At 44.1% G+C, this 19,746-nt stretch overlaps 1 protein-coding gene across 1 annotated transcript in view; it reads right to left on the reverse strand.

Moving 5' to 3' along the window:
• The window catches only part of DOP1B (DOP1 leucine zipper like protein B), a 50,110-nt gene that overhangs the window by 18,021 nt on the left and 12,343 nt on the right, over window positions 1–19,746 (reverse strand). The window contains exons 3-18 of the mRNA XM_038139507.1: window positions 18,173–18,354; window positions 17,858–18,028; window positions 15,851–16,040; window positions 14,525–14,623; window positions 12,506–12,629; window positions 11,913–12,013; window positions 11,368–11,482; window positions 9,576–9,696; window positions 9,025–9,144; window positions 8,360–8,465; window positions 8,088–8,279; window positions 6,189–6,864; window positions 3,683–3,951; window positions 3,348–3,500; window positions 2,210–2,310; window positions 434–624 (exon numbers count right to left, since the gene is read on the reverse strand). Coding sequence (XP_037995435.1) covers window positions 434–624; window positions 2,210–2,310; window positions 3,348–3,500; window positions 3,683–3,951; window positions 6,189–6,864; window positions 8,088–8,279; window positions 8,360–8,465; window positions 9,025–9,144; window positions 9,576–9,696; window positions 11,368–11,482; window positions 11,913–12,013; window positions 12,506–12,629; window positions 14,525–14,623; window positions 15,851–16,040; window positions 17,858–18,028; window positions 18,173–18,354 — 2,911 coding nt within the window. The remainder of the gene's footprint in view (window positions 1–433; window positions 625–2,209; window positions 2,311–3,347; window positions 3,501–3,682; window positions 3,952–6,188; window positions 6,865–8,087; window positions 8,280–8,359; window positions 8,466–9,024; window positions 9,145–9,575; window positions 9,697–11,367; window positions 11,483–11,912; window positions 12,014–12,505; window positions 12,630–14,524; window positions 14,624–15,850; window positions 16,041–17,857; window positions 18,029–18,172; window positions 18,355–19,746) is intronic.

Genomic DNA, 19,746 nt, shown 5'->3' on the forward strand with positions numbered 1-19,746 from the left:
TTTTAATGTAATATATATCATAATATAATAAACCAGCCTTCTGAAATGGAGTCAAGATCTCTCCTTCCCTTCACCAAGTCCTGACTGCCCAGAAGACCCACAGTAATACCTGTGTAGTCAGTATATGATAAATGATATAACTGTTAGATGTGATTAGATAGAATTATTGTTTAAAGAATCATGAGAAACTATGTGAGGGGTTTGAGGGGGATCACGAGAAATCCATGCTTGGATGAAATGAATGTATACAATAGAACAATATAAATTTAATAATTAATATGTAAGTTATATAATGATAGAATATAAAACATGTTCGGCTCGAAACCATGTCGGGTCAGATTTGGGTCTGTGTCTCTTGACACCCATAGCTCTTTAACCAAAGCACCTGCATATGACCATTCCGCGGTGATGTGTTCCCGAACGCTGGCAGTACCTGGGGAGGTGCCGTGCCGGAGGCAGCCGAGCGAGGTGCGCTGGGTGCGGGGGTGCAGCAGCAGCAGCAGCACGGGCTCCAGGATCCGCGCCACGTCGCTCAGGGACAGCGCCCGCAGCAGCCAGCCCTGCGCCGCCGCCCCGATGGCCCCGTCCGAGCACGTCAGGCTGTCCAGCACCACGAACAGCGACCTGCGCACACACAGGGGACGCCTCAGCGCTGCAGCTTTCCTGGGGTTTAAATCCTGCGCGGCAGTGATGTGAGAAATGGATTTCTCACACATTAGTGCAAGGATTCTTACACGCTAGTGTATGGATTAGTGCATGGGTTCTTACAAATCCATTCTTATGAATCTTACTATGGATTCTTGCAAATCCATTTCTCACACATTAGTGCATAACTCTAAACTCTTATAAAGTCTTAGTTGCTGTTGATGCCTTAAGTTTTAGCTTTTATATTTTCCAGATTCTGTACTGCATTGGTATATAACTCTGAACTTCGTATGACGTGTTAGCAAGTTCTCCTCAGAGTTCAGTCGCACAAAACAATTCTTTTCCAGGCCCAAAAAGTGCAAACAGCAGCGAATTGAGGGGAGCAATCTGGGAGGATGGGACTGCATAACCTGCAGCTGTAATTGGAAAATTAACCCCAATATGGAAATGGACTAAAACCTATAAAAGTGAGAAAACTTGTGACCCAGGGTCCATCCTGGGTGTAGCCCCAGCCGGGCTCTTGTGCTGCCCAGGGTGTATCCTTTAAAGGCCTTTTTAATAAATCCCTGCTTTATTCCTTTAACACTGCCCAGCCTCTGTTCCAGATCCCCTCTCAAGACATCACTGTCTTCACATTTTGGTCAGACAAAACAATCCCTCTAGGCTTGACACCCAAGAACACCCTACAGCCTCAGGCCCTGAAAATATAAACAAAAGTGAATTTGGAGGGAGCAAACTGGGGGTAAATGACTTCATTACCTGAAGCTGTCACTGGAGGATGAACCCCTGACATGTAAATGGACCAAACTGATAATTGTGTGAAACACTGGTGACCATTGTCCAGCTTGGGTGAGGCCCCTGGGAGGCTTCTGAGTGCCCACAGTGTGTCTGTGGAGGCCTTTAACAAATACCTGCTCTTACTCTCTTAATCTTGTCTAGCCTCTGTTCTAGAGAGCCACTCCAAGGCATCACCAGCACCAAGGACAGCTGAAATCCCTAAGAAAAGTTAAATCCAGCAATAAAATCCTGGCAGGGAACACACCCAGAGCGTGCCCAGTGGTTCAGGTCTGCTCCCAACAGCTTTGGCCAAGCAGCTTTTCCTGCACTGAGTTCAGGAATTGTACAAGCAAGGCCACACAAATCCTTCCACTTTTTAAGTTCTTTCCCATATTTATTTGCTTTTATTTCATTTTATCCCATAGGAAATAAAATTAAACTAAGAGTTTTATTTTTCACAAGGAGCTGGCGTTATTTTCTTTAGAAGGCAAATTTAATTCACTCCAAGATAAAAAATATCTGCTCTCCAGAAAAGCTACTTCTCCTTTATGAAGGTCTTTCTATTTTTACAGCAACTTCCTTCACCCAAAAAAAAAAAAAAAAAAGAAAAAAAAAGAAAAATCACAGCATGCACAGAGTGCCCTGCAAAGATAAACTCCAAGGAAGTGGAAAATATTATTTTTGTTCATTTTTTTACTCTCCCTACAGGGAACTCCTCCCCACCTCAGACAAGAGAATAAAGCACAATGTAATTAAATATCAAAAATGCAAATAGGAGTGGAAATACCTATCAAAGGAGCGATTGTGGGAAGTCACTCTGCTGCCTTGGATCTCTCTGGTCAGGTGCCACATGACAGAGAATCTGAACAGAGCTTCCAGCCTTGTCCCCTTGGCAAGGAAAAAAAGGAGATTTAGGGAAGTTTCCAAGTTGGAAGAAAATTGGAATACATTGGTATCCAGGCAGTGGTTATTGGTGGAAAGCTTTAAAAATGTTTGCAAACTTTTATGTTGCAAAATTGCATGGACAGGACAACAGTAGCAAAGACTGGTTAAAGTTTTATTGTGCAAAATGTTCTGTCAGCTGTTAAAGAACTGTGCTGTCATTATATTAGAGAAGGAAAATAATTAATAACTGGCTCACTTAAAATACAGCTTATTGTGAGACTAAATACTATAAAAAAATAAAGTGATTTTACAGATATTGGTAGAGCTGGGAAATCCTGACAAAAACGACAGGATTTTTGCTTGAACTAAAAAACCCCAGCTAATATCTAGAGCTAGATTTTGTATCCAGGGATTAAGCCCAGCACTAATCCCATGCTGGACAAATCCAGGGAATTGTAAAAGCATGGACAGAGCCTGTCAGACTCTTGGAAAACACAGCAACCACGGGAGTGAACACATGGGGAAGGGAACAGCAGGACATTTGGGAAGCACTGGAGCAATTCCCCAGTGCTGGAAGGGCTTCAGTGCATTGCAGAACCTATAGTAGAATCAGGGTAATCCCAATGTCTGGGAATGATTGGTATCTGACTCTATTGATTCAGAATGCTGAACAATTGCTTTATTAAACTATACTATATTCCATTAAGGCTAGATTATAACTACACTAAAGAGATGTTAAAAGGATAGTAAAGAAAAACTCGTGACTGTCTCCAGACAGTCAGGACACAGCTTTGAGTGATTGGGTAATTAATATAAACAATTATCACTAGAATCTAATTACCAAATCCCTTCAGGTAAACAATCTTCTTAACACATTCCACGTGTATAAAAACCACAAAGCCAGAAAATAAAGATAAGAATTGTTTTCTCTTTGTCTAAAGAAAGAGTTTCTCTTCCTCACTGCAATTCCCAAGAAATATCCCGGAGAAGTTGGGCCTGCCTGCTGTCTATGAAGAGAGCTGCAGCTCCACAGGACCTACTTTATCCCGATGCAGAAGGGCCTGGCAGATGATGTCCTCACAGATATTTGCTGAGGGAGCCAGGCAGTGAAGTCTGTAGAACAATTCCACACAGGCAATGTGGTGCTCCCGAGTCTCCTTGTTCAGCTGATTCCAGAGCACACAGGCAACTCTCTAGGGAAAAAGATCAAACAACTCAATATGAATATATTCATAATTATATTCATAATAAGAGCCATTTCCTTCCTGGCTTCCTGTCACCAGAAGGCATTCCCAAATTGCCTCAGAATCCCAGGATTCTATGAATTAGAGGGTCAGTGTAGCTGGGCAATAAAAAAGGAAAAGAAAATGGACACCTGGTAGAAATCTGTTTTCTCTGAGATCATCTTCAGGACTGCAGGAGCAATGGGAGGAAGGGTGACCATCTGCAGCTTGCCAAGGAAAGGGTTGTGGCCAGACGCTTTGTACCTCTTCATCCTGTCCTCAATCACCAGTGCCAGGGACTGGGAGTGGTTGATGACCTCCAGGAGGGTGAAGATGGACACGTTCTGCACGTAGCAGTCATTGACACAGCAGCAGATTGTCATCAGGGACTTCAGCCACAGAGGGAAGCTGGGATCACCTCCTGCTCACAAGGGAAGGGACAGAAAGGGTTTGAAACTGTTGGAACCCTGGCAGCTGAGAATTTGAGACTTTCTGTGCTGCCAGGCACTGACCTCCAAGAGAACACTGCATTGACCTGAGGCCCTGGAGAAGCTTCCAAAATTCAATAATAAAACTGAGATTTTAGGTGTGGAGTTTGAATAGAAGTGTGTGATATCACAGGCTGGGAAACTCAGAGTTTAAGGGTTTAGAATACAGTAAGGGATATAAAACAAGATGGAGGTTTTAGGCAGAGGCTGCTCCTTCTTCTTCACCTTCTCCTCCATGGGTTTGGGTGGTTTTGTGTCATTGGACAAAAATGTCCCCATTGTGAGCACGGGTGGTTGGTTATTGGGTTAAAAATAAAAATAATTGAGGTGTCATTTCTTAATTGGACAGTTTATCCTTCCAAGGCCTTGTAGAGAGAGAGACAGGGCTCCATTTTTAGTTTGTCAGAGTGAAGTGCTGCAGAACTCATGGTTTGTGAGACTGTAACAGAGATAAGAACTAATAAACATCTGAGTCAGAACAAGAAATACCATCTCACACATTTACTCCTAACCTTGGCAGAAAAAAGAAGCAAAAGAATCCACATGAAACAACCTCAGGGTTGGGCTCATACTCCCAAAAATCCTTTAAGAAAGGTCACAGGACCAAAATGACTGCCAAGATCCTGTCATCAAGAGCTCATGGAATCACAGAAGGTTTGGGTTGGAAGGGACCTTGGAGATGGCAGGGACACCTTCCACTATCCCAGAGTGCTCCAAGTCTGGCCAGGAACATTTCCAGGGATGACACAGCCACAACCTCTCCATGTTTTGCCTACTTCTCCCAGCAGAAAGCTCTTGCAGGACCCCAAAACCTCCAAGATTTCTGCTTTGCCCTTTATGTCTATTCCCAACCCAATAATATATAATATTCCCAATAAATATTCCAAATTATTATGTTTATTATTTAGAGCTGCTGGTTTGTTTTCCAGCTGCCATTGTCACAACCAGCTCCAGAGGGCTCAGGATCCATGGATGCTCTTCCAGTAGCACTGAGGCCCCAACCTTTCAGGATTTATAAATTTATAACTGAAGTGGCTGACATCAATCCAAGCCATCTTTTCCTCAGAGAACAATGGAAGTTTTCCATGTCCATGCCATGCTCAGCCATGGAGATGATGGGAATGTCATCAGACAGCAGGAATGTGGAGTAAGGTGAGGAACAGAACCCAATTTTCCAGTTTCCCACCTCTCCACAAACCTGCTTGTGAGTTAACCTTCAGGTCAATACCAGCTCCTGCTAAAGCCAAGGAATGAACTGGAAATCCAAGAACAAACAGGCCCTCCAGCTGTACAAAATTATTCTTATTTGTTACATTGAACTCCTTTGAATCCTGAGGGTTTGGGATAAGAGATGATTTTGCCTGTTATGGTTTAGAGCTCAAATTTTCCACCCACACCCATCTTCCTCTACAAGATCTTTTTTCGGGGACACAACCCATGGACAACAGGGATGGATATCCTGAACCATGCAAGGCTGTACAGGCCAGGAGGTCTTTGTCTCCTGTCACATTCACATTTTCTGAAAAATCCCTTTACCCGGGATTTTTCTCCTGGGAAGTTGAGAAGCCTCAGAGAAAAAGGAAAACAATAATTATCTGATTTTCTTCTCCTGTGTTGTGCTCATGTGTGGAATGTGTTTGGGGATTGTTTACCCACAGGTAAACAGGTTCCATTGGATTCTGCTGTGAGTTGTTTTCACTCTTTGGCCAATCAGGGCCAAGCTGTGTCAGGACTCTGGAGAGAGTCACGAGTTTTCATTATTATCCTTTTAGCCTTCTGTCTGTATCCTTTCTGTATTCTTTAGTATAATTTAGTATAGCATTCAGCTTTCTCTAATATAATATAATATCATAAAATAATAAATTAGCCTTCTGAGAACATGGAGTTAGGTGGGTTCATCATTCCTTCCTTCCTTCCACGGGGCACCCTGCAAATACAACAGTCTCCCTTCAGCTCCAAATTTTCTAGTGGAGTTTTTCCAAAAAATATTGAATTGAAGAAGCTTGGTAAAACTCAGCTGCCAGACACACCCCAGATGCTGAGGTGGGTGAGGCTTTAATTCCCAGTTTGCCTTCAGCCCTGTGCAAAGGTTTTTACTGCCTCTGGTCTGAAAATAGCCAAGCTCTCACTGTTTGCATCCTAAAAATGCTCAGGAAAGGAAAATTCTTACCAGGCCCCTGAAACAGAGAGAGGTACAACTGTTCCATCTCCTCCTCAGACAGGTAGACTGGGAATGTGGTACAATCCAGCAGCAGGTGACAAGCTGCAGAGAAAGCTTCCTTGCAGTCCCCTCTGAGGGGTCCCAGCACCAGCTCCAAGTCCCACTCCTCCTCCTCCTCCTTCTCCTTTTTGTGTTCAGAGAGGAGAGCAGCGGAATTCTTGCTCCTGAAGGGTGAGCCTCGGGCTGAGAACAGCTCTGAGAGCATTTGTTTCACCTGAGGCACAGTGATTTGCTTGCCATCCCAGGGATTCTTCTTCTTGTTGCCACTCTCAGGTAACCTGTAGCCATTCTCCTTTTTCTCCTTCCCACTCAGATTTATAGCTGCAATCCCTTCAGGACTCATTTCTTGGAGCTGCATCCCAAAAATGTATTTGCTGGCAAATTTGGCCACCAGCTCCTGGATGCAGTGCAGAGTTTTCTGGATGCTCCCTCCTTTTTTCCAGACATCATCTCTCTCCAGGGTCACCGTGGGCACCCCCAGGTGCTGGCACAGCTCTGGGGAGGAGGCACTCAGGCCAATGCCACTGTCCTCGGACTTGAGGGTGGGGAATGGAGCCTCCTCCTCATCCTGCAGCCCAGATTTGGTCTCCAGGGTTATGTCCACATCTTCCTTTGGCACTGGGCTCTGCAACAGCAGTAGGGATGTGGTTAATGTAGCACTGCCAACAGAGCCTTCACTTGGAGAACAGCAGTGACAGAGAAAGGAAAAATTGCTGTTTGTGATTCCCAGTTTCAGGATCACAGCTGTTTATAAACAGCTCCATTCATTTCCCTTTAAAACCCAATATCTGTATAAATATATAATATAAAATACATTATATATATATATATATTTATTCTACATAAATATCTATATAAACCTCACACAACTGACTCATCAAACAGAGGGATGTGCTCCCTTAAAACCCATTTCCCCCCAGAGCAGTGTTCCATCTGCTGCATTATTTCTGCTCAAATGCAGGTATTTGTTCTGCTGGCAGATTTTGGCAGGCTGTGTTCCTGGGGTTGCTTTATCCCATTTATTCCTCATTCCTCAGCATGGTCCTTTGCACACCAACAATGCCCCATTGTGTTCCACTGAAATATTCATTGAAAGCCCTGCAGAGCTAACCAGCTGTGAAGCTGGGCTGCGTTTGGTCACTCCAGTTTTTAGCTACTGCATTCAGTTTCCAAAACCATTTAGATCACATCCTTCTCAGGGGCAGACAACACTAAACCCCTTGAGTGCCACAAATAATTCAGACAGGCCAGAACTGAACACCCAGTGAGAGTAACAAGGCAGCAGAGTGCTCTGGAAGGAGCCAAAGAAGGGAAGTTTCAAAAAATCTTTACTGTTGTACTTTAAAATTTAATAGAATTATAGGTTTGGGTTGGAAGGGATCTTAGAAATGATCCAGTGCCACCCCTGCCATGGCAGGGACGCCTCCCACTGTCCCAGGGTGCTCCAAAGCTGCTCCAAACCCTGTCCAAGCTGGCTTTGGACACTTCCAGGGATGAGGCAGCCACAGCTTCTCTGGGAATTCCATCCCAGAATTCCATTCCAGCCCCTTCCCACCCTCACAGGGAGCATTTCCTAATTCCCAACATCCCATCTAACCCTACTCTTTTTTAGTTTAAAGCCATTCCCTGTGTCCTGTCCCTCCATCCCTTGGAAATTGTCTCTCTCCATCCAATTCTGAAATTGAATTTTTTTGAAATTGTCTCTCTCCATCTTTCCTGTGACTCCCTTCATGTGCAATTGTCACTGAGGCTGAAGGAGAATTAGCATTTTAAATTCTGTCCCAAAATCATTTAAACCAAGAGTTTTAAAGGGTTTCACCCATCTCTGAGGGGTTGAAGATCACCTACCCCATTGCCACTGCCTGTCTCGATGTCCAGGTAGGAAGGGGGCATTTGCACCTTGCTGAGCACCTTAAAGCAGGTTTTTAAGGCATGAGTGAGTTCTGGCAGTCCCAAGACTTCCATATTTTCCAGGAGAGACTGCACCATGTAACTGAGCATCTGGGGCAGGTACTGAGTCTGCACTTCTGAGTAGAGCTCCTGAAAGAAAAAAATGAATGTCTAAAGGGGTTATCCCATCTCATCCATCCCTGAGAAGGGATTGTTCAACCCAGCCTTACCAGAGGAATCACATCCAGCAGGAACACCAGCAGAGTGCAGAGCTCTGAAATGGTAGGAGGAGTGCTCACATTTTCCAGAGGATACCTCATCCCCGTGGATTTATTTCTGGAGGGAAAGAAACATTCTTATGGAAGGGGTTTTTTCTTCCATGGCAAAATTCTGGTTACAAGCAAAAAGCTTGGTTAAAATCAGCACAAAATACTGAACAACTCTGAGGCAAAGGGCTTCTAACAGAGCAGGATAAAATATTCTGTCAAAACAACCTCAACTCTGTGTGGTATGATGAAGAGCTGCTAATTTTCAGATTGCAGAATCTTCTTTCTTAGAGTCAGAAAATGATAAAGCAAGAGATATCATCTAATCAGAGCGTTGGAAGAGACCCTAAAGCCCATTTAGTATCCTTATTTTTCTTCTACAACAACCTCTCCACCTCCCCTCCCAACCCTTTTTCCTTCTTTTGTTGATTTGAAAGGAATTTCTTTTGTTCCTAGGTTGAAATTTCCATCTAATTGTTTACCTGGTTGCACTCCTGAATTATTTGTGGGCACAACTTACAGACCTGGCTGGTCCCACCATGTGTGATGTCCCTTAAAAGCTTCAGTAAATATTATTATCCTGAACAGACAGCTCTGAAGTGGCATTTTTGAGAGCACAACATAAACACCTGAAACAATCTTCAAAGCATTTGGTCAGGTAATCCCAGAGGAAATCAGTGCTTAAGGATGTGATCAACAAATTCACTGTTTTGACAATTTCTGAAGCATTTTTGTTCTCTTTGATTGCACTGGGAGAGAAAAGGAAAAGAAAAGCAGATGTCAGTGAGGATTCACATCACATGAACTGATGGACTCGAAAATCTCTTTTCCCCTTTCTCTACAAGCTAAAAAACATTGATTTTTTTTTTAATCAAAGGCTAACTCATTCTGGAGCTGGAGCATCTCTCAGATGATGGGAATCACAAGGCTGAGTTCTGCCAGCAGCCTGATGTCACTGTGGTTACTCAACACCCATCACATGCAGCAAAATTCATTTTTTTCTCTATTGATCCAAGAGAAATTCATTGTGTGTAGAGAAAAGGGGAAGCCAGAGAAAAATTTCATCCTTTGGCCAGAAAGTCACTTTGTTACAACCCAAAACTTCATTAAACTCCTTCATTTTAACCATTTAACTTAAAAAATGATCCAGTTTCAGCTCAGAGCTGGAAATTTGTCATACCTTGCCAGGGTGTTGCCACTTTGATTGTAGCTGAGTTGGAGATCAGAACCCAGGGTGTCTTTGCAATAGGAATAAAAAGCTCTAAGAACTTCCAGGAACAGATCCCCAACAACCTGCGGCCCTGCAAGGAAAGGGAAAAAAGAATCCAGGAGCTGTCTACAGAGGAGGGGAAGAAATAATAATTTAATGCCCTAAACTTGGAATAATTTAAAAAAAAAGAAAAAGTAGTGTATAAAGCATTGCAATGAGTGCTTTTAAAAATGAAAATATAAAGGTTTAAGTGACTAAGAATAGCAGAAAAGGTCAAAGCTTGTTATGTTTGATTTGATACCTTTAAATAATTGTTGCATTGTTAAATCCATTTCTAAAGGGAGTGAAAGTCTTAATGGCATAAGGCTCAAGGAATCAAACTTTATGTTCTGACTGGGAAGATTAAACTGGATAATGCAGTTTAGCTAAATATCCCTGGTTTAAAAGGGATTTATTATCCCTCTATTTGTACTTTGGATTAATGCAGATTGTCAGGCAGCCAAGCAACACATCCAGTAGGGCAATGTCTCTCACTTACTTTCTAAATTAGATTAATCAATCCATTTCTAACAGAAACAATCTCTTTGGCAACATCACTCCCCACCCAAAATGTTTTTAAAAATTTGTTAAGTCACTTTGGTTTAATTCTTTGCTGCAGAGAAGTGAATTTGCCCTTGAAATAAGGATGGGCAGAGCCTCATCCTGCTGGGGCTGCATGGACAGACACACAGAGGGAACAGCACATCCACCCAGGGAACAAACGGAGCTGAATATTGACACAAGGGTGGGAGTGCTTTTTAAAACTGCTCCTCAGATGCCAGCTCAAGGCTCAGAACCCCAGAATTATCAAGGCTGGAAGAGCCCTTCAGGATCACCCAGTGCCACCCCAGCCCCAGCAGCATCACCCCAAACCCTGTCCCCAAGGGCCACATCCAGACTCCTCCTGAACACTCCCACAGACAGGGACTCCAAACCTCCCTGGGCAGCTCAGCCCAAGGCCTGACCACTCTGCCAGGGAAATTTTCTTTCCCAGTCTCCAACCTGAGCCTCCCCTGGTGCCATTTGAGGCCATTTCCTCTCCTCCTTTCCCTTGGAACACGGCAGCAGAGCCTGACCCCCCCTCACTGCCCCTCCTGGCAGGGACTTGTGCAGAGCCACAAGGTCCCCCCTGAGCCTCCTTTGCTCCAGGTTCAGCCCCTTCCCAGCTCCCTCAGCCCCTCCTGGGGCTCCAGCCCCTTCCCAGCTCCCTTCCCTGCCCTGGACACGCTCCAGCCCCTCCAGGTCTCTCCTGCAGGAGCAGAACTGGCCCCAGCCCTCGAGGGGCCTCTCAGAGCCAGCCCAGAGGGACAATCCCTGCCCTGCTCCTGCTGGACACACAATTCCTCATCCAGCCCAGCTGCCAGGGGCCTCTTGCCCCCCTGGGCACCCCTGGGCTCGTGTCCAGCCCTGCCACCAGCACCCCCAGGGCTTTCCTGCTTGAGCAGCTCTCAGGGCACTCTGTCCCAGCCTGTGGGGTTGGCACAACCCCCAGCCTGGGTTGTGCTGACCCTACAGGAGAGCACAGATTTGCATTTCCCTCCCTGGGCCCATCTGTGCTCTGCAGGGCTCTGTGGGGCAGGCAGAGAGAACCTGGAGAGGGAATTTGTTCCAGAGCAGGGCCAAGGCAAGGAACAGCCTTCTGCACACTCCCATACAATGCAGGATTAGGACTGGGCAGCAGTGTTTTGTTAAGTCCTACTCAGATTTGGGATGAACACTTCACCTATCTCAGGTTTGTCCAGGAGGCTGATGAGGATCCTGAAGGGTTTGAGATAAGCCTGGTGCTGCTCCTCTGGCTCAGCCTCTGGGAATTTCTGATGCAGAATCACAATCAAACTCTAGGAAAAGGAAAACACCACAATGTTATCCATCAGAGACAGATTCTCATCTTAATAAGTGCTGAAGTGCTGCTAAATTTGATTTTGTTTAGGACTGACTACAAATGAAGTCAAATTTTCCATCCTGGGTAAACAAATCAATTCCATCTTCCCATCATCTCTACTCAAGGGCTGATCTTCTCCAGAGAAACATTTTTAAATAATTCAGGTAGTTCAGCCAAGATGCTTCCCTTTGGTTTCCTTAGATTCCATAAGCAATCCACTACTGGGATAAATACAGCACAGAGGCTTTGAGACAGATGGAAATGTAACCACAGGGACAGAGAGGGAAGGACAAACCAATAATGGGGAATAATTCTGGACACAGTTTGAGCTAAAATTGCAAGGAATGAATTTATCTGGAATATATCTGTATAAAATGAACACCAACCTCAACCAAAAGATCTTTAGAGTATTTTCCAAAGAAATAAACAGCATGGTCTTCAGAAGTGGTGGAGTCTGGAGCAAAAGTGCCACCTTTTATATCAGAACCTACAAGAAAACAGAGGCAGGAGGAGCTCAGAGAGTAGCACAGAGCACTGAGGGGTTTATATTGAATTTACACTGCAGTTTTAATCTTTGGCATTTCAACAGCCCACTGGTCCCAGTTTGAGGGCATCCAGATGTTCAGCACAACACATAAATCAACACAGGGAGAATCACTATTTCTTCCAGAAAAATAAGGTTAAAATAGCAACTTTTAGTTCTTTTAGTCCACGGAACCACTTCACAACAAGCTGTGGTTGGAACCAGAATTTATCATATACCCTGGGATTCAGAGAGAAATAAATTCACCTCTGAGGAGAAGCCCTGTTTACCAAATTTTTAATTGTATTAAGGCCCCTAATAAATGGCAGATAAACACCACTTTACTTTATCATCATTCATTAGCAGCTAAAGAAGTGTATTTCAATTTTAAACACTGATTTTTTTTTTTCTCTCAAGTATACAGAACATTGAAAATCCCTGGATTTTGCACAGTACCTAGCAGCCATGCATACAATCTCCTGTTGAGGGACATGTCTCTCCTCAGCAGTGTCTGAGTGGCTGCTGACAGGATATAAACCAGATCAGCCCTTCTGAGCAGGATGGTGCTTTCCTTGCAGTCCTAGGGTGGAAAAGAAAGATTTTTCAGCTGTAGGTGAGCACGGAAAGGAGTCAAACTGCTGATGGGCTGGGTTTTTGAACTAGGAATAATAATGTTTTGGGAAAAAGGTAACAAAGCATCAACAAGAAAATGGTTTGTGAGCTAAAATTATCAAGAATTCTCAGAATCACTGGGTTGGAAGAGACCTCCAAGACCATTGAGTCCAACCCAGCCCCAGCACCTCAACTGCACCCTGGCACCCAGTGCCACATCCAGGCTTTGTTAAACACACCCAGGGATGGGGACTCCACCACCTCCCCAGGCAGCCATTCCACAACTTTATCACCTTTCTGGAAAAAACTTTTCCCTGATATCCAACCTGTATTCCCCTTGGTGCAGCTCGAGGCTGTGCCCTGTGGTTGTGTCAGTGCTGCCTGGAGAAAGAGCCCAGCCCCAGCTGAGCACAGGCACCTTTCAGGAGCTGTGAGAGTGATGAGGGCAGCCCTGAGTCTCCTTTTCTCCAGGCTGAGCACCCCCAGCTCCCTCAGTGCTTCCTCACAGGGTTTGTGTTCCCAGCCCCTCTCCAGCCTCCTTGTCCCCTCTGGATGTGCTCAGTGTCCCAAGGTCCTTCCCAGCCTGAGGGCCCAGAGCTGGGCACAGCACTCGAGGTGTGCCCTCACCAGTGCCCAGTGCAGGGGCAGAGTGACCTCCCTGCTCCTGCTGCCACTCCATCCCTGATCCAGGCCAGGAGCCATTGGCCTTCTTGGCCACCAGGGCACACTGCTGGCTCATGTTCAGTCAGTACTCCCAGTCCCTTTCTGCCTGGGCACTGTCCAGCCACACCATCCCCAGCCTCTGGCATTGCAGGGGGTTATTGTGGCCAAAATGCAGGACTCAACACTTGGACTTATTAAAATTCATCCTATTTGACTCTGTCCATCCATCCAACTGTTCCACTCTCTCTGCAGAGCCATTCTACCTTCCAACAGATGGACACAGCTCCCAGCTTAGTGTGGTCTGCAGGTTTACTAATGAAAGGCTCAACACTCTCATCCTTGTCATCAATAAAAGAAATGTGACACAACCTCAAGGGATCTGAGAAAAGTGGGATCATGGAGTCACAGGATGGGAGTGACCTCACAGCCCATCCATTCCTACCCCTGCCATGGCAGGGACACCTTCCCCTGTCCCAGGCTGCTCCAAGCCCCAGTGTCCAACCTGGCCTTGGGCACTGCCAGGGATCCAGGGGCAGCCACAGCTGCTCTGGCAATTCCATCCCAGCTCCTGCCCACCTTCCCAGGGCTGAATTTTTTCCCCAATATCCCACCTAACCCTACAATCTTTCAGTTTGAAACCATTCCCTGTGTCCTCCCTCCATCCCCTGGAAATTGTCTCTCTCCAGGTTTCCTGGGGCTCCTTCAGGCCCTGCAAGGCCACACTGAGGTCACCCTAAAGCTTCTCCTCTCTTTAAGACTTAAAAACTCTTTCTCCATCCTAAACACTGCCTGTCCTACAAGGAGATGAGGAAACAATGGGAACAAATTTTGTTTTAAGTAAGATTTTGCCCCCTGGTCTTTACCAGAAATAATTTCACGTGGACAATTCTAAATTCTAAAATGCTACTTGAATAAACTCCATATGTTTTCCACATGAGTTGCTCAGGCCTGAATAGTTCAAGCACACCCCAAATATTCCCCAAAAGCTCCTGTGAAATAATTTCTTCAGCCTTGGAAGCTGTAAAGACTGAGAAGCAGCAGATTCTCCTCCACCCCTCAAATTGATGGGACACAAGAAATCCCAAAATTCATGGATTTTGAAGGTTGCAAATTCAGCCATTTGGCAATAACAGAGGTGGGAGCTGGGCTGCTTGCACAGAACACACCTTCCATGAGAAAATCCCAAAAGAATCCCCTTACCAAAGCTGTATAAAATGGGAAAAAGAAGAGGATTGCTTCCAGAGTGTTCCTCTGCACAAGGACATTGGAATCCAGCACTGACACACACAAAGACTTTATCTGGAAAAGGAAAACACAACATTTTATTTGATTTTACTATGAAATAATCACTGGAAGGAAAGGAAGAAAATTTGGCTACCTATGAACAATATTTTGTTTAAATAAGAGGATAATTACAATTGAACTCCTGTACCCGAAGTGAGTTAAAACAAATCTTTGTGTCTATTAAAAGAATTGTTAATATTAAGTTTGTAAGAGTACAGAATGTCCCAGAGTTACAAGATGTAAAACCTTCCAAAATGCAGATATTACTCTAATTAGCCTTACACTTATTCCATCACTCAACACAAATTACTCCCTACAGAAGATTTCCATTCCACTGGAAAAATAAAAAGACACAAAATCTCAAAACAGCAAACGCTTTGGGAACTGCACATTAAACATTGAAAACAGAAAAGCTGCTCTTCAAATTAAATGGATGGAGCAATTTCAGAGCATGGACCTTTCAGTCTCAAGATATTTTTAATTGCATGGCATCCTAATTTAATCCAGAGAAGGCTGGGATTATGGGGTTATTTTAGATTGCAAGCTGTGGCTGGGGGTGTGTGCTCTATCTCCATCTGTCAGAGCTGGGGCAGTTCTCTGCTGTTCTTTGGGCAGTTTTTCCTTTATCTCTCCCACAGCCAATCCTCCCTCCAGGAGATCTCTGCTGTCCATGGCCACTGAGTGTCCCTGCAGGGCTGAGAAAATTCCATCATCCCATGGGGAGATGCTCTGCCCAGGGCAGGAGCCAAGCATTCCCACCTGGATCCAACCTGAGCCTGGAACAGCACAGCAGCCTTTGCCCCCTGCATTCCCAGAGGAGCAGCTTTCTCCTGCCCTGCATTCCCAGAGGGAGAGCAGGCCCATCTCCAGCAGCCCTGGAGCTGCAGAGGAAAACTCCAGCCTTGTGCAGGATCCCTGCTCCAGCAGAAGCACAGCTGGCACTGCAGGAGGGCTGAGCCACCATGGAATGGCACTGCTGCCACCACCCTGACCCACAGGGGGTCAGGGCCTGTTCTGACCCTGGCAGTGTTGTTTCGTATTACTACATTTTTATTTTCATTTTTTTCCCCAATAAAGGTCTGTTATTCCTACTCCCATATCTTTGCCTGAGAGTACCTTAATTTCAAATTTAAATTAATTCAGAGGGAGGGGGTTTACATTTTCCATTTCAAAGGAGACTCCTGCCTTCCTTAGCAGACTCCTGGCTTTCCAAACCAAGGCAGGGGTGTAAAATGAACTTACAGTGAGTTTATAATCAGTGCCAAGCATGAATTTCTGCTGTTTGCCAGAGAGTTCCCTGTTGATGTGGCTGACAACGAAGAGGGAAGCAGGGAGCCTGATGGAAGGGCTGCCCAGGACACTGCCCCAGAGAGCTCCATAAAACACCTCCTGGCCCATCAGCAGGGACAGCTTCACCAGCAGAGCATCTGTTCTGTACACAGCCAGAGAAAAAAACCCTTTGTTAGCTGATTTTATACACAGAAATGGAATTTTATAGAGTTGATATAAATAATTTCATGTTTTGCAGCCTTGTGCTGTCAATATTTCCCTTTATCACTAAATCTTGGGATGGTTTGGGTTGGAAGGGACCCTAAAATCATCTCATTCTACCCCCTGCCATGGGCAGGGAACCTTCCCCTATCCCAGGTGGTGATGGATGAATGTCACTGTACAAAAAAAATCAAACCCACTCAATTCTTTATCAGTAAAACAAAGTCTCTGTTCACACACTGGAAAATTCTCCAGGAAATATCTGCAAATATTCAGCTTTGACCAAACAACTGCAGCACCTGTGATTGCAGAATGCTTATTGTCAGAGATGTGAAAAGCTAAACTGGAAGTCATTTAAGCAGATGCTAAAGTCTGAAAGGCAATTTTATCAGTCTGGGAGCTGGAGGTTATCCTAAAAATTCCCACTTTCAAACCTACAGGGTCAATTTTTAAGGCACTGGATGAAGAAAAACAAGAGATGTGAAGCCCCCTGGATCCCTGGCAGTGCCCAAGGCCAGGTTGGACAGGACTTGGAGCAGCCTGGGACAGTGGAAGGTGTCCCTGCCATGGCAGGGGTGGCACTGGATGAGATTTAAGGTCCCTTCAACCCAAACCATTCCAGGACCCCATGAGATAAAATAACAAATGGCACATGGGGCACCCTGAAATGAATTCCAGACCATCCCACTGAAAATCCTGTGGCTGCAGCACAGTCACTGCTCTGGAACACTTTGGTATTTTACCATGAAGGAGGAATTAAAACCCCATGTGAGGAATAAAAGATTGAGAAAAGAGGAAAAGCCCAACTCAGAAGAGGAAACACCTCCCAGTGTGATGTTTTTTTTCCATTTATTTATAAAAAAATCCCTCAAAGCTGTTTTCCTCTTCCATTTTCTGTGTGAGTGCACAAACTCAGGGAAATTTGGAGCTGGAAATGGTGTCTTGGCTGAAGCACAACCTCAGCACCTTATTCACTTTCAGGAACAGCAGGAGATGGATTAATTTTAGTCCTCGATATTGAAGGCTCTGAAAACACTCAGTGGAGATCCTCTCGTGAAAAAGAATTGAAAATTAATCTAACACATCTTCTGACAAGATATTCTTAACACAGAATCATTGCAATGAGTAAACAAAAGAAGAAGTCCCTCATGTAAATCGGTATTTCAAAAAAAAAACCAAACAATTAAATTAATTTTAACATAAATATTTCCCCAGATTTATGAAATGAATGTCAGATCCTATTCATTCAAAGAGGAAAATGATGCCATCAAAAATAGAGGAAAAAGGTGTAAAACCAGAGGTCAGATACTAGAATTTCATTTGCAATTCCCATTAATTCCCTGCTCCATATTTTTGCCAGGTTATACGGAAATTTTGGAAAGAATTCAGCTGCTCTCTCCTGTTACAGAATTCAAATAGAATTTATCTCCAGAGCAGTGGTTTGGGGAGTCAGGTGAATTATTTAGGAGTCAGAGGAGATTTAAGAAATTTTTTATTATTTTCTCTCAGCATTTCTATTTTTAACCCTTCTTTTCCTCTTCACTTTTTTTAACCCTTCTTTTCCTCTTTTTTTTCTCCTCCTGAGATGAAAATAGAGAGCAAAGGGTTTTTTTATTTCAGCATTTTACCAGGTCCCACCATTCATTCCCCTCTAGAAGCTCTTTTATTTATAGAAATCTGACAGAAATTTCTTGGGAATTCCTTAGAAAATCAAAATACTGGCTATTGCTTCAATGAATATGGAATAATTAATATTACCTGTCATAAATTTCTGATCCTTCTTCCAAGCCAGGCAGCAGCCCAATTACAAAGGCCTGGAGACCAGGCAGGAGGGATTTTTGGAGAGGGAGAAAATATTTCTCATACAAGCCAAGGAGAACAGGTCTCACTGACATTGCTGCATTTGCCAGTAGAGGGAACAAACCAGAGCTTTGAATAAAATAAAAAGACAAAATGAGAGTTAATTTAAATAGATTGAGATGGTTATGCCTTAGAAAAAAAAATTTAAATGACATGAACAAAAAGAAATTCTTAGTGAGCCATTTTGTGCCTTAGAAAAAAAATTCAAATTACCTGTACAAGAATAAATCCTTGGCAAGCCATTTTGTGCCAATGATTTTGAAGATTATTTCATAGGTTTCTAAAGCCTTTAAGTGCACCCCACTGGGCAGGGCTGGGTGCAAGCACTGGGATAATCTTTTACTGATGATCAATCTTCTGGGCAGCAGAGAATATTTCAGGTTACTCTGCAGAGCCTGGGGAGAAAGGAGAGGAGAAGAAATGGTTATAACGTGAAATATAAAATACCTAATGGCTGTTTATTAAAGCTTGAGAAGAAAGGAGAGAAGAAGAAATGGTTATAATGTGAAATATAAAATATCTAATGGCTGTTTATTAAAGCTTGAGGAGAAAGGGGAGAAGAAGAAATGGTTATAGTGTGAAATATAAAATATCTAATGGCTGTTTATTAAAGCTTGAGGAGAATATTGGGAAGAGTTTGAACTCCTAATTGCATTTTGTTACAGCAGAACTCTGGAGCTGAGTTTTTAATTGGGATCAGCCATGGAAAATTTGGAAAAGCCTGGTGTCAGTCTGCTCAGAGGAGGGAAAACGAAGTCAAGGAACAGGATTGGGACAGGGTATCCCATTATCCCAGATAATCCCATCTCCAGGGGAAAAGGGAAGTGACAAGAAGAGCATCTCAGCTTTTAGGGAATAAAGAAAGAATTCAAGATTTCTCTTTCTTCATAAATTCTCCCTTCATGGATGGAATCATGGAATGGGTTGGAAGTGACCTAAAGATCATCTTGTTCCATTGTTCCAGCACCTTGCACTGTTCCAGGCTGCTCCAAGCCCTGTCCAGCCTGGCCTTGGACACTTCCAGGGATGAGGAGTCCACAGCTTCCCTGGAAAACCTGTGCCAGGGCCTCCCCTCCCTCACGGGGAACAAATTTTTCCCAATATCTGAAACACAAAAACCAAACCCTCCAACCAAAGCAGAGATGATGAAATGGAACAAAAGCCCCTGATCTGGAATTCTCTCTGGCTGCATTCACTGAGTTGGGAAAGTCACTGCATTTGTGTACAAGTAAAAGGTGTTTAGGACAGGAAATACTTCAATAAGATTTGAAAAAATTTAGAAAAATTTTAGAAAAAACTGTGCCTCCCTTCTTGGGAAAGGGAACTCCTTTCCTTGAGCCACCAGAGCATTGCAGCAGGGAAATAAATCAGTTTTCTCTTCAAGTCAGAGACAATCAAAAAGAAAATGTGCAAGTCAAGGGTACTTCAGGCTTTGCTCAATGGGCAAACACAAAGAGATGTGTTGGAGTTCTGGATGCTGAGAATGTGAGACTTTCTGTGCTGCCAGGCACTGACCCCCAAGAGAACACTGCATTGACCTGAGGCCCTGGAGAAGCCTCCAAAATGGAATGACAGAACTGGGATTGTGGGTGTGGAGTTTGAATAGAAGTGTGTGATATCACAGGCTGGGAAACTCAGAGTTTAAGGGTTTAGAATACAGTAATGGATACACAGCAAGATGGAGGTTTTAGGCAGAGGCTGCTCCTTCTTCACCTTCTTCTTCTCCTTCACTTTCTTCTCCTTCTCCTCCACACGTTTGGGTGGTTTTGTGTCATTGGATAAAAAAG

This window comes from Motacilla alba, chromosome 1, assembly GCF_015832195.1.
Source record: "Motacilla alba alba isolate MOTALB_02 chromosome 1, Motacilla_alba_V1.0_pri, whole genome shotgun sequence".
NCBI classification, from domain to species: domain Eukaryota; kingdom Metazoa; phylum Chordata; class Aves; order Passeriformes; family Motacillidae; genus Motacilla; species Motacilla alba.